Genomic DNA, 12341 nt, shown 5'->3' on the forward strand with positions numbered 1-12341 from the left:
GGCTCAAAACTTACAACCCGAAGATCAAGAGTTGTGTACTCTACTGACTGAGCCAGTTAGGAAGCCCAATTCCTCTCTCATTGTTAGATTTTATTTATTCATGAAAGACACAGAGAAAGGTAGAGACATAGGCAGAGAGAGAAGCAGGATCCTCAAGGGGAGCCCAATGTAGGATTCGATCCCAGGACCCTGGGATCAGGACCTGAGCTGAAGGCAGACACTCAACCAACCACTGAGCTACCCAGGCGTCCCTCCTCTCTCATTTTTAAAGGTAACTAACCAAATGAGTTCAGTATCCTTTTAGTGAAGTAGTTAGCAAAACGAAAGCCTCCTTCCCCACTTCCCAGTGTCTAAATGGTGAGCTTACATCTTTGATCTGAACTGTAAACTCCTTTTCATCCATGCCTCTGCGAAGTTTTGTGAACTGAGCTGCTGCTGTGGTGACTGCAGACACTTCCTCCTCTGCCATGGAAGCTGCGCTGCTACTTCGTGGTGTGGGGACTGGAGAGTCACCATATTCTCCTGGAGTCAATGAGGGACTATCTAGCAAGTGGTTGCCTGGCCCCAAAATTCCTCCTGTCACCATTTCCTGGCTTCGGCGGCTAGAAGGCCACTTCCCTGAGAGTACAGCCTGGCAGACGAGGTCAATACGGTTTATAAGGACACGATCCTGAGTGGGGGGAAAAGAAATGAACACTGGTTTTAGGGCCTGAATACCAGCTATGTGATTCTGTGACAAACAACAGTGCCATCATTAGCAGGATGGGTAAAAAGAGGAGGAGGGAGGTAAAAGTATCAGATCCCTAAGTCAACTGGGAAGAGTTGCATGACAAAAAGTGTGGCACTAGATACAATTAAAGAAAACCAGAACCATCTGTTCCTTGTTCCCGGTTTTTGTTACACTGTATCTCTAGACCATATTAACCAGGAATGAGGCTGTTACCTTGGGCCACTCAGAAGCTCTTTGTCTTTCTTGTAGCAGCAAAAGCTCAGGGGTCATTTGTTCTCCATCTTCATTTGGGAATCCATCTTGGGACATAGTGAGGGACAGAAGACTCTCTTCATCATAGAGCTTTGAGCGGGACCGGTCAGCACCTAGAGATCATACAGAATGTGAGCAAAGATGGAAGAGTGAGGTTATATATAAATGGAATTATATGCGCTTTAAATAAAGGCCCAAAGTATAACAGATCTCTTTCGGTGTTCTATCAAATCAACGTCCAAATCTCTCCCAGAGGATGCATTTGAAAAAGAAGGTAAAGAGCCTGGTGATGGGGGTGGGGAGTGGGAAATAGGGAAAAGGGCCAACAGCCTGTCACATGCACTCACTTAGCTTTTCTTCCTTCTCGTCCTCACTCTCATCAGTGCTGGAGCTGGAGCTGGATGAGGATGAGGAAGAAGAGGATGATGGTGACAGCTTGCTCAAGTCCAGCTCAGAGTCTGAATCATCCTCATCCTCCAGTTTGACTGGTGGAACATTCCGGGAAACCAGAGGGGTAGTATCAGAGGGGGCTACTCGCATCTCATAGTCTTGTGGGGTTGGTCGGCTCCTGGCCACCACCTCATGCTCTAGTTTTAAAGTCAGACTCTCCAGACTGGGGACCTGGGCAGCTGTCTCCTCAGGTGGCTTTTCAACAGGAGCATCTGGGCGCAGGGGCAGTGGTGAGGCAGTGCGCGAGGTATACTGCTGGTGTAGCAGTGGCGTAGAGCAGCGTGACAGGGATGGAGCTGGTGCTCCTGCCTGATGGTTCTGCATGTAATTCATACGGGCAGCCAGAAAAGAGAAGTCTGGGTCCTGCATGATGTTGCAGTCTGTTTGGCTCACCCCGTGGCGGGCTGCCCCTCGTAGAAGCTCCCCATCATGCCGAACGGGCTCCCACCATTTGGGCAATTCAGGACCTGGAGGCTGACATAACGCTAACCGGTCTTCCAGAAGGGGATGGCATAAAACTTGTTCCCGTAAGCGCCGAAGCAATTCAATACGGTAGAGAGTCCGTGAGGCCCTCTCCTCAGTGATGGGCTCAATGAACAGATTAGGGTCTGGGGGCTCTGCAAGAGACAGGAGTGGAATGAGCCAAGTCAGTTCTGTTGCCATCCAATCCCACTCACCTGAGACTCTCCAGTTTTGCTTACCATCTCCAGCTGCTGGGGGAAGGCGGCACACTTGGCGACACATGGCCACAAAGCCATGGAAGTACTTGGTAAGGCTTTCATCCGTTTTTTTGTCCAGTCGGGCAAAAGTACGGAAGCGATCCCAGTGGAACTGCATGGTATCAGGGTCATACTCCACACCAAAGGTAGATACTACGCGATAGAAATCAGTTTGTTCACGCCTTGTCCATCTAAAGGGAAGAAGAATCAGGCAGCAATGATCAGAAAAACACAGCGAAGGGGCACCTGGGTGGCTCAGTTGGTTAGGCATCTTGCCATCAGCTCAAGTTGTGATCCCAGGGTCTTGGGACCGAGCCCTTCATCGGGCTTCCTGCTCAGTGGGGAGCTTGCTTCTCCCTCTATCCCCATACCCCCTTGCTCATATATATATATACATATATACATATATATATATATATATATATATATATATATATGTATGTATGTATGTATAGGACCCATAGCCAAAGGCAAGCTTACAGTTCATCTCAAATTCTTTTTTTTTGTATGTGTGTGTGTGTTCAGCTCAAATTCTCAGCCACACTTTACCGTTGCTGTTTCTCCCGCCGTGCAATTTCTTTTAGCTTGAAGGCTGCCTCACAACGCCGCCGTCTCCGGTCCCCTCGTTCTGCAGCCTCTATCTTCATCTGTTCTCTCTTGTAGCTGCGTTGATAAGCTGTTACTAGGCGCCGAAGCCTAGCTGTCAGAGCAGAGCCTGGAGGCCAGAAGAGATGGCCTGGCTGCTGGGTTACCTGGGCTGTGGAAAGAAACACAGAATGAATAAGTACAGGAAAGGTAGTATAGATAATACCAGTATTTCAACCCACCCAAAAGCAAAGCTCTTAGAAACCCCAGGAAAGGACAGAATTTAGTTAATAATTCCCCAACCCACCACCCCATACACAAGATTGTACTAGTTGACTTAGAAGTTTACCTTCATCTCCATCAATCACTGAGATCTCCTCATCCATCATCATCAAGGGATCACCCTAGAGAATGAGATCCACCCCACAGGATGGAGGGGGGAGGGAAAGGGGGGGAAGTTGGCACTCTGAAGTCACTTTCTTATGTGTGTCCTTCTATGGCACCCAAGGATCAAGAAAAATGTCTAATGAACCCTCACAAAAAATGGAAGCAACCAACTAAAGGAATAAGAAAGCAGAACCTGAAAAAATCAGTTGTTCTTAAGGGCTTGAAAATAAAAGGACTCAGGAATTTAGCAAATAATATACTTTAATATCCAGCTTGGTCCCACCTCTTCCTCCACAAAGCCATCCCTGGTCTCCCCCAGCTGGTGTTAAAAAATCTTTTTCATTAGTACTTTATATTCTCAAATAGTAATTACTTTCCATTTTGTATTATAAATTAAACAATATACATTAGGATCCAGGGAATGGGAGAAAGCTACATTCAAATGAGAATTCCTCACCTCATCATCTTGGTCCTTTGGAGGACCCTGGAGTGGTTTATATTCAGGGTCTTCACAATCCTTATCAAAATCAACCCTAAAATTATCCAGTCGTTGGGGAAAACAAAAACAAAAACAAGAATGTATCTTCTTTCACTAAGGGGAATTTAGGATAAATACCTGGCCAAACATAAAAATCCAGCATGGAACAGTGGTTTTCTTTAATGCTCAAAGAAACGGCAGGCCAGGTGGTAAGCTCCAAGTAAATTAGGTACAAAATCCAACAGGACGAAGAACAGGAAGAAACTGACAAAGTGCCATTCTAAATTACTTCAATCTGAAATGAAACACTTTGGCCAGCATACTTCTTTTCTCTTGATAGTTCTTTTTGTTTACCATTCTTCCCTACCTTCCTATTTACTTTGATTGTCACATTTGAATAGTCCACGTTTGGACTTTGCTTGTTTTACTCTGCTCTGTTAAGCAGAAGGGTGACATAAATGATTTGCAACGAATAACTGACCCAATTTCCTTTGAGGGCCTTGCACTAAGCAAACTAAAGTTGTGATCATCAAAGAGAAATCTCTCAACAGCAGAAGACTGCATGGGTATATGAATTAAGTCAACTATTTCACATGCCCCTCAGGTCTCCACGTGAGAAGTTTTGTTAAACTCATTGGCACCCAAACTAGGGCAACACTGCCCTACCTGGTGACTCAGTATTAGCATGGCAACTCATCATTGAGGCATTTATCCAGACAGAGTATATACCTGTATGTGTCAGGCACCACTGAGAGATGATAAACCAGGGCTAAAAATCTCCTGAGGCTCTACCACATAAGTGGCATAGGAAAGCTGCATGGCTATTATCTTTCAAGACAACCAGCTGTCCTCTCAGTTACTGTGGCTGTACAGAAAAGCACTGCAGAAAAACCTGAACAGAACATTAAATAAGCCACTTGGGAGTAACCCTGATTTTCATCTTTGGTTGCATCTTATGGCAATGTGTGGTTTTAGCTTAGTTTATGGAGTCCTTTCTGCTGATCCTACTCTTCGTTAAGAATTTATCGTTAATGAGTATAATCACCATTAAGAATACCAATAGGTTCAATCAAGGCTAGAATTATCTCTTTGCACAAACAACTAAGAGCCTTCATGGGGTAGACTCAGAACTTCAGGAGAAACTAAACACCAATCCTTACCCTTCCACTATGTCAGAGAAATTATCCAACACTCGATGTTCTGCTGCAATGGCTTTGTCATCTGGTCGACCGGCCTTTTCCAGGAAGCATAAGGCTGGGTCTGCCCTCATAGTATTGTATTTCTCATAGCCTAGAAATAAAAGGACCAAAAGCTGAAGAAAATAAGAGATTAACTTTGCCCAAAATGTGCTGGAATAATTGAACTATATGGGCTTTTATACTCATAATACAAAATATTAACTTGGACAGCTGTTGGGTTATATTACTGTATTGAGTAGTTCTCTAACAATTACAAAGAGTTTTATCACTAGTTAGGAATGATAGGAATTTGATCAGAATACTTAATATAGAATGCTGACAGATTTACACAGCCATTTAACTGGTAATTTTTGTATTATCATTCTTACTACAGAGATGGGGAAACGAAAAAACTGAAATAATTTAGGGCTAGGTCACACATTTTCAAATGATGGATAAGAAACACCTGCAAACAAATAGGCACTGAATGATGAACAGAGAATGAATGAATGAGGGAATGAACATATTTCAGGATGGTTGGACTGTTCTAAACCTCCTTATCTCACAAGTAAATTTGAGACTAGAAAATGTTTTTTTTTTTTTTAATCCATTAAACTTACTGAAAACATGTGGATAAGTGGCCTTATTTTTATTTTATAGATATAAACAGAAAAGTAGAAATTATATTCTAATCCACTAAATCACTGGGTTGGGAGTTACTCAGCTCTCTCTGCTTTAAATACCTGAGATTTGTTATTAGGCTGGACTGAAAAGGCGGTACTCTGCCTTTTTGTACTCTATTTTTGTTTCTCTGTAGCTCACACCTCCATCAATGACTGCCAAACATTTAGACAAATGGGATGTTATGGAAGTAGAATACTTTCATACAAGTTAAGCCTGAGTATTATTAATGAGTGGGCATATATTACCTCCCGTGATTTGTGGAACCTTAATGGAGATGTGTAACATATAGACGATGACACTGATTAGAGAACAGACGGGAGACCCCCCACCTTAGGATTTACCTATCCATCTAGTCTTTTTGAACATCTATTTGTAGAAACTAATTGCTTGACTCTGGATATTTAAGAACTAGCTTCCTATTCAAATATAATTTCATTGAAGATCAATTAGAAAACTCAGTCATTGGCCATGAGCATTTTGATACATGTTTTTTTTTAATTTATTTTTTATTTTTTTAAAGATTTTATTTATTTATTCATGAGACACACACACACACACACACACACACAGAGAGAGAGAGAGAGAGAGAGAGAGAGAGAGAGAGAGAGGCAGAGACACAGGCAGAGGGAGAAGCAGGCTCCATGCAGGGAGCCCAATGTGGGACTGGATCCCGGGACTCCAGGATCACGCCCTGAGCCAAAGGCAGGCGCCAAACTGCTGAGCCATCCAGGGATCCCCCTTGATACATGTTCTATCTGTAGGAATGAAAGTTCCTACAACAGGAATGGAGTAAACTAAGAAAAGGTACCTACCATGCTTAAAGACTCCAATGAGCAGGGACTTGTCAGCCTCACTGTCCCACCATGTTGTTGGAACCTCTAGCTGATCCACTACTGGGAACCATATGTCAATCTCACTAAAGGTGTAAGACAGCAGAATCAGTACAGCAATGAAGGGAATTAAAATGATAATCCTTGGAAAGTTTATTATAGGTATCTTCTTTTATCCATTAATTTACATGCTCATGGATCTGCCTATTTCTTTCCACTGGTATTAAGCATAGGATCAAAACCTGATATAACACAGCTCTTAATTACCAGTTATCCCAAAGACAGTATAGAATGAAATAAGTACACCAATCTTCTGGAATAAGGCAGGGCATACGTAGAAATACATAAGAAAAATACAGCATAACCGTACCTGGCAATGGCACCCCCTAACACCTTCTCTGCCTGGTCTCCAATAACCTCCTGCCTCAGATAATATAGCATTCGTACCCGCAAGAGCACCCTAGATGAGAGGGAAGAAGAGCTGGCTCAGTAATAATGCAAAAACTTTGAGGTGGAGAATGCTTTAGTCTTTGCTAATTCCCATCCTTACTTGTTACACTGATGTTTTAAATGCTTTTTGTAACTCTCATCTTGAAACAGAGTATCAGGATTATATTTCCGGATCCAATCTGCCTTATGGATATCAAAAGTGCTTTGTGACTTTACTTTTTTCCCCTTGCGTCCACGGGGCACAGGGATAGAAAGACCTGGGAAAGGGGAGACATTGAAGACTTGGATTGAGAAAAAGCCTTGGACCTGAAAAAGACTAGGTAACCTATAGAAATCTGAAAAGCAAAGAGTTGATAATTACCTGAATGATTCTGCAATTCTTTCGTCTTGCCATTTTCAGCGGGGCTAATCAAGTCCCAAATGAAGCCTTTGATATTTTCATCCCCACGATAGTGCAGAAGACAATATACAAGGATGGCCCGGCAAATTGTCTCCACATCTCGTTCAGTCATACGTCGCTTGAAACGTCCATGAGACAAGATATCTCGCCACCGTCCCCAGCTAAAAAACCAGAAAACTGTATTAATATCTTCCTGGGCACTCCCAAAAGGCAGGAGACAAAAACATCTGGGAACAACATGGTAACAGAACAAATAGAATACAGTTTTTTCCCCATTATCCCCTCTTTGGTCACAGCCTCCAATTTGAAAGGCGGAGTGTCTATCAGGATGGAAATACACTACCTATAGGGGAAAAATGGGATCTTACCCATATACCAAGAGGTGCTTTTCCACCCGAAAACAGTCAGTGCGCCCATATGTATGATGACGGTCATGTCGGCGAGACCGTGGCCGCTCATCATCTTCACTTTCCAAATCAGAGAATTCCACTAGGTCATCATCTTTCAGAGTGCTGAAGTGGCGGGTCTGTTTTCGTACTCTAGGTGTGTCAATCACCAAGTTATTCTATACAGAGAACAGAAGTAGAAGAGTAACTCTTTTCATGATATGGCAGTGGGAAAGGAATTAAGACAATTATGGATTGAAACAGACTTGGATATAACATTTATAGATACTCAAAGATAGATTTTTTTTTTAGGACATACAAAATAATCTATAGGGTCTCAGGAAGCAATGTTCAGTGGTAGATATCTAGGTAGTTTTCTGGGGCTTGCCATGCAGAAATTTTTACAATGGCTCTTATACACAATACACCACCATACACCAAGATCAGCATCAAAGAATCAAAGCAGCTACAAAGATTCCTGAAAGTAATGTGTCTTCTATAATACTTTCTAAAAGAAAAGTAAGCTTACCTTGCTATTAAGTAGATCCATGTCTAGGTCAGCCTTCTTGGCCCACTTTTGCCAAAAGTTGGGGTCATCCAGAGAAATATCAGTCCTATTTTCAGAAGCAACAAAGCTTGCCTAGTGAGGAACAAAGGGACAAAGTAGACTACAACACTTTTAAAGCAATGGGAAACCAGTACCTACATTTAAAAAATCTATATAGGGATGCTTGGGTGGCTCAGTGGTTGAGTGTCTGCCTTTGGCTCAGGGTGATCCCGGAGTCCCGGGATGGAGTCCCACATCGGGCTCCCTGCATGGAGCCTGCTTCTCCCTCTGCCTGTGTCTCTGCCTTTTGCTCGCTCACTCTCTCTCTTCTGTGTGTCTTTCATGAATAAATAAAATCTTTAAAAAAATAATTTTAAAAAAATCTATTTTAAATTCTAGAAGATTCCTCTACTGCTGCTTCCTTAGCATTTGGCACAGACAGGACATACCTTGGCGAAAGTTGAACCCTTTCCTTCAGATTCAATGGTGATGGTTGTGGTTCGTCTTAACAAGATCTGGTCAATGTCTTCTTCACAAAACTTGGAGCCCTCATCATCTTCTTCCATTATGGCTGCATATGCTCCTTTTCGTAAGAGATCTTCAATCTCCTTCTTGGAGAACTGTTGGATCTGCAAAATCCAATAGTAAGATGAAAAAACTAACAAGAGAATATTATCGAACCATATCATAATAATTTAGTTCATATTTTAATAATAATTAAGAATCTAAACAAGGTGGTCAGGTTCCTGTGCAAAAAAATAGCTTTCTTTCCCTCTAACACTATGACCAGCCAAAAATATATTATAGACTAAGAGGACTCACTCCAGTAATGTTGCCATCCCGACCACTCATGGACTGAAGCACAGCTTTATCCAATCCCAACTTGAGGCTAGCCTTATCAAACATCTCTCTCTCGTAAGAATTACGAGTGATGAGACGATACACCTTCACAGCTTTGCTCTGCCCAATTCGATGACACCGTGCCTGGGCCTAGTTAAAAAGAAATGGAAAGAAAGAGCAAAGTTAACATAAAATTGGGGCAGAGGCGGGCGGGGGCAGGGGATTCAAAATACCAATTCACGTCTATAAAGCAGCCATAAGATCAATTCAAAACCAAAAGTTAATTTCAAGATGAAATTATCATCCCACCAAGTATACCAGGGGTCAGCAAGCTATGGTCTGCACAGCTACATGTTTCTATAAATAAAAGTTTTTACTGAAATGCAACCCCACTTACTTATATACATATTGTCTATGGCTGCCTTTGTGCTCCAAGAGCAGAGGTGAGTAGTTACAACAGAGACCGTATGGTCCACAAAGCCTAAAACATTTACTACCTAGCCATTTACAGAAAAAGTCTGCTGACCTCTCAATGAAGATTGCCTCCCTTAAACCTCTCAATGGAGACTGCCACCCTTACACTAAGTAAACAATTCCATACTCTTTGAAGGACAAATCTTTCTAAGAGATCCTGATCCTGTTGACAAACCTCTTAGGTTAGGTAGTTAGCCCCTAGGACAATGATTTCCTCTACCTGCAGGTCATTTTGTGGATTCCAGTCTGAATCAAAGATGATGCAGGTATCAGCAGCTGTGAGATTAATACCGAGTCCACCAGCCCGGGTGCACAGCAAGAAGACAAAGCGGTCTGAGTCAGGCTTGCTGAAGCGGTCAATAGCTGCCTGTCGAAGGTTACCTCTGACTCGCCCATCAATTCGCTCATATAGGTACCTGTATGGCAGTTACAGAAAAAAGTTTAATTAGTCAAGCAGAAAGAGAGACCAAAAAAGATGAGCATCATACCAGTATCTCTGTATTTAGTTGACCAAAAACCTTATCAGCAAGTTGAGAGTGAAAACCTTAAATACCTCTTTTATCCCAGTCCTGGCCAACTTTAAATAAACCCGACCTCCTACTTCTGCAGTTTTATAAAGCTACAGAAAACACAAGGCAAGGGATGGATGTCTTTTTTCTCACCTCCTCTGGATTAGATAATCCTCTAGGATATCTAGGCAGCGTACCATCTGGGAGAAGATCAGAACTTTATGGCCACCAGCTTTAAGTTTCGGGAGCAACTTGTCAATAAGAACCAATTTGCCAGCTGAACGAACCATGGCCTGCAAGTGGAAGTCATGAGGTATAATATGGCAAGCTTCTCGAAATTCTGTTAGGATTTTTTCTTCTGCACCTGCCAAAAGAAAAATCAAACTTGATGATGAGATCCAGAGAAACATACTAAGCTATAGTTTACTTAGCAGAGATAAGGAAGCATAGTTACCTAACTTTAGAAAAACATTTTCTCATAGAGAATTTGAGCACCCAAAAATTCCTACTAAATAATCTTCAACTGTGTTATACAAAATACTGCAAATAAGTCAGACTTAAGATTATAATTGGATAAAACATATGTAACAATGAGAACTAGGCTAATACCTGCAAACAACTATTACCATCCTACTGGCATCCAAAACAGAAACTACAAAATAGAGTACCAATGAGGACACTTATCCAAGAACAGAATGACTTGAGGTCTGCTGCATGAAATTCTAAACAGCAAATCCTATATAATTTTGAAGACCAAGGAGGATCAAGGGGGAAGAAACAGAAAAAGACATTCCACATAAGAATTGTTTTAAAAGAGGGGTACTTGGGTGGCTTAGTTGGTTAAGTGTCCAACTCTGAATTTCAGCTCGGGGCAGGACCTCAGGGTGGTAAGACTGAGTCCCGCACTGGGCTCTGCACTCAGCAGGGAGTCTGCTACTTTCCCTCTGCCTGTCTCTTTGCTTCTGTCTCCCTCATGAATTAATGAATAAAATCTTAAAAAAAAGAAAGAAGAAGACCCCCCTCTTCCCTCCCAAAATTAGGCTGGGTCAGTCAATGTATCCACTGTTCCTGAGGAATATCATTAGAGAGTAAACACAGGTGATACAGAAATGCAGGTATTGTCCAGGAACTCCCTCACCATTGATGAGGTAAGGGTGGTTGCAGCACTTGCGCAACTCCATCATTGTATTGAGTAGATTAGGCATGTTAGTATGACCTGCTCCTTTGGAAAGGAAGGAGAAATTCTTCTCCAAAATAGCCCGATAATATTTCTTCTGGATGTTGGTCAACTCTACTTCAATGATAGTTTCCTGTTTGGGGGCTAGGTTTTTTTCAACATCCTCTTTAAGTCTTCTTAGCATCATTGGCTTGAGAATGGCCTGTAGCTTTTGAACCTGTGCCCAGTACAGAGAGAAAAGAAATAAGAACTATGAGGACAAACATTTTTACATTATGTGGGAACATGAAGAAATACAATGAGAGCTTTCCATTATCTGAAAAATGTGGATTTTGCCACAGATGATGTAGGCACAAGGTTATAAGAAGGAGTTGAGAGTTCCTTGCAGCCTATGGCAATAGATGTGTGCCTAGTACAAACTTTACCTTTTTGTCTAGATGGACTTCCTACCTGTTCCTCTGTCTTGAGATCTCCAAAGTCCTTGAGGAATTCTGACTCTGAAGGAAACTGTGATGGTTCCAAGAAATGAAGCAAGCTGAACAGTTCCTCCACAGTATTTTGCAATGGCGTTCCCGTGAGTAGCACTTTGTGTTCCTAGAAATGGAAAAAACAAAACGAAACAAAAGGTAAAACTCAAAAACACAAAGGACTTCTGGGGTTTTCTATCAAGTATATAACTTTAGCTTTAATTTCTTTATCTATACAAATTATGGGAATGGACCAGATTACTATCTTTCACTTGCTCCCTCTTTTGATAAACACAAAACAAAACAAAAAAAACCCACCTGATATTATTTAACAAAAATTTAAATAGTATTACAATTAAATAAATATGCAAAATATTTTTTTTTCCAATTACATATGCCTTTCCACACTCAACTCCCCACAGATATCCTAATATGTCCCCGTCTAGGGAATGTACCTGTGCTGGATTAAATATGGCCATTAATTCTTTGTAGTTCCTCCTATCAAGGTTCACCCCTTGAATCTGGGCTTGCCTTGTGGCTTGCTCTGACAAAGAGAATGTAGCAGAAGTGATATTGTGTGAGTTTCAGAGCCTATACCTCAAAGGCCTTGCAACTTCTGCCTTTGCCCTCTCTGGATACTGCCCTGACTTTATCATGTTAAGAAGCAAAGTCTGGCCTACTGGAGGATGACAGGTCATGTGGAAGATGACCCAGGAGTCCACCAATCGCCAGCTGCAGCCACATTACTGACTACAGACAAGAGTGATGGCCTAGCTGAGTCCAGCCCAAGTTGCTGAA

The 12341-nt window shown here is 42.0% G+C and overlaps 1 protein-coding gene and 1 non-coding gene across 24 annotated transcripts in view; both read right to left on the reverse strand.

Annotated features, from left to right (window-relative positions):
* The window catches only part of CHD8 (chromodomain helicase DNA binding protein 8), a 61310-nt gene that overhangs the window by 6366 nt on the left and 42603 nt on the right, over window positions 1–12341 (reverse strand). For 12 of the 23 annotated variants that reach the window (XM_025992346.2, XM_072724388.1, XM_072724383.1 and 9 more), the window contains 20 exons: window positions 11527–11670; window positions 11038–11293; window positions 10053–10263; window positions 9611–9806; window positions 8899–9066; window positions 8526–8705; window positions 8059–8169; window positions 7512–7708; window positions 7105–7304; window positions 6844–7000; window positions 6664–6753; window positions 6276–6379; window positions 4762–4891; window positions 3581–3656; window positions 3086–3140; window positions 2701–2908; window positions 2134–2342; window positions 1330–2049; window positions 944–1095; window positions 368–670 (listed from right to left, as the gene is read on the reverse strand). In XM_025992346.2, coding sequence (XP_025848131.2) covers window positions 368–670; window positions 944–1095; window positions 1330–2049; window positions 2134–2342; window positions 2701–2908; window positions 3086–3140; window positions 3581–3656; window positions 4762–4891; window positions 6276–6379; window positions 6664–6753; window positions 6844–7000; window positions 7105–7304; window positions 7512–7708; window positions 8059–8169; window positions 8526–8705; window positions 8899–9066; window positions 9611–9806; window positions 10053–10263; window positions 11038–11293; window positions 11527–11670 — 3867 coding nt within the window. Of the gene's footprint in view, window positions 1–367; window positions 671–943; window positions 1096–1329; window positions 2050–2133; window positions 2343–2700; window positions 2909–3085; window positions 3141–3580; window positions 3657–4761; window positions 4892–6275; window positions 6380–6663; window positions 6754–6843; window positions 7025–7104; window positions 7305–7511; window positions 7709–8058; window positions 8170–8525; window positions 8706–8898; window positions 9067–9610; window positions 9807–10052; window positions 10264–11037; window positions 11294–11526; window positions 11671–12341 lie in introns of all 23 variants that reach the window. The other 11 variants (XM_072724386.1, XM_072724376.1, XM_072724398.1 and 8 more) reach the window with 1 other exon arrangement.
* Window positions 4197–4306, reverse strand: LOC112915104 (small nucleolar RNA U6-53/MBII-28). The gene has a single exon (XR_003233999.1). It is a non-coding gene; the product is annotated as a small nucleolar RNA U6-53/MBII-28 (small nucleolar RNA).

Source organism: Vulpes vulpes, chromosome 10 (genome assembly GCF_048418805.1).
Source record: "Vulpes vulpes isolate BD-2025 chromosome 10, VulVul3, whole genome shotgun sequence".
Taxonomy (NCBI): Eukaryota; Metazoa; Chordata; class Mammalia; order Carnivora; family Canidae; genus Vulpes; species Vulpes vulpes.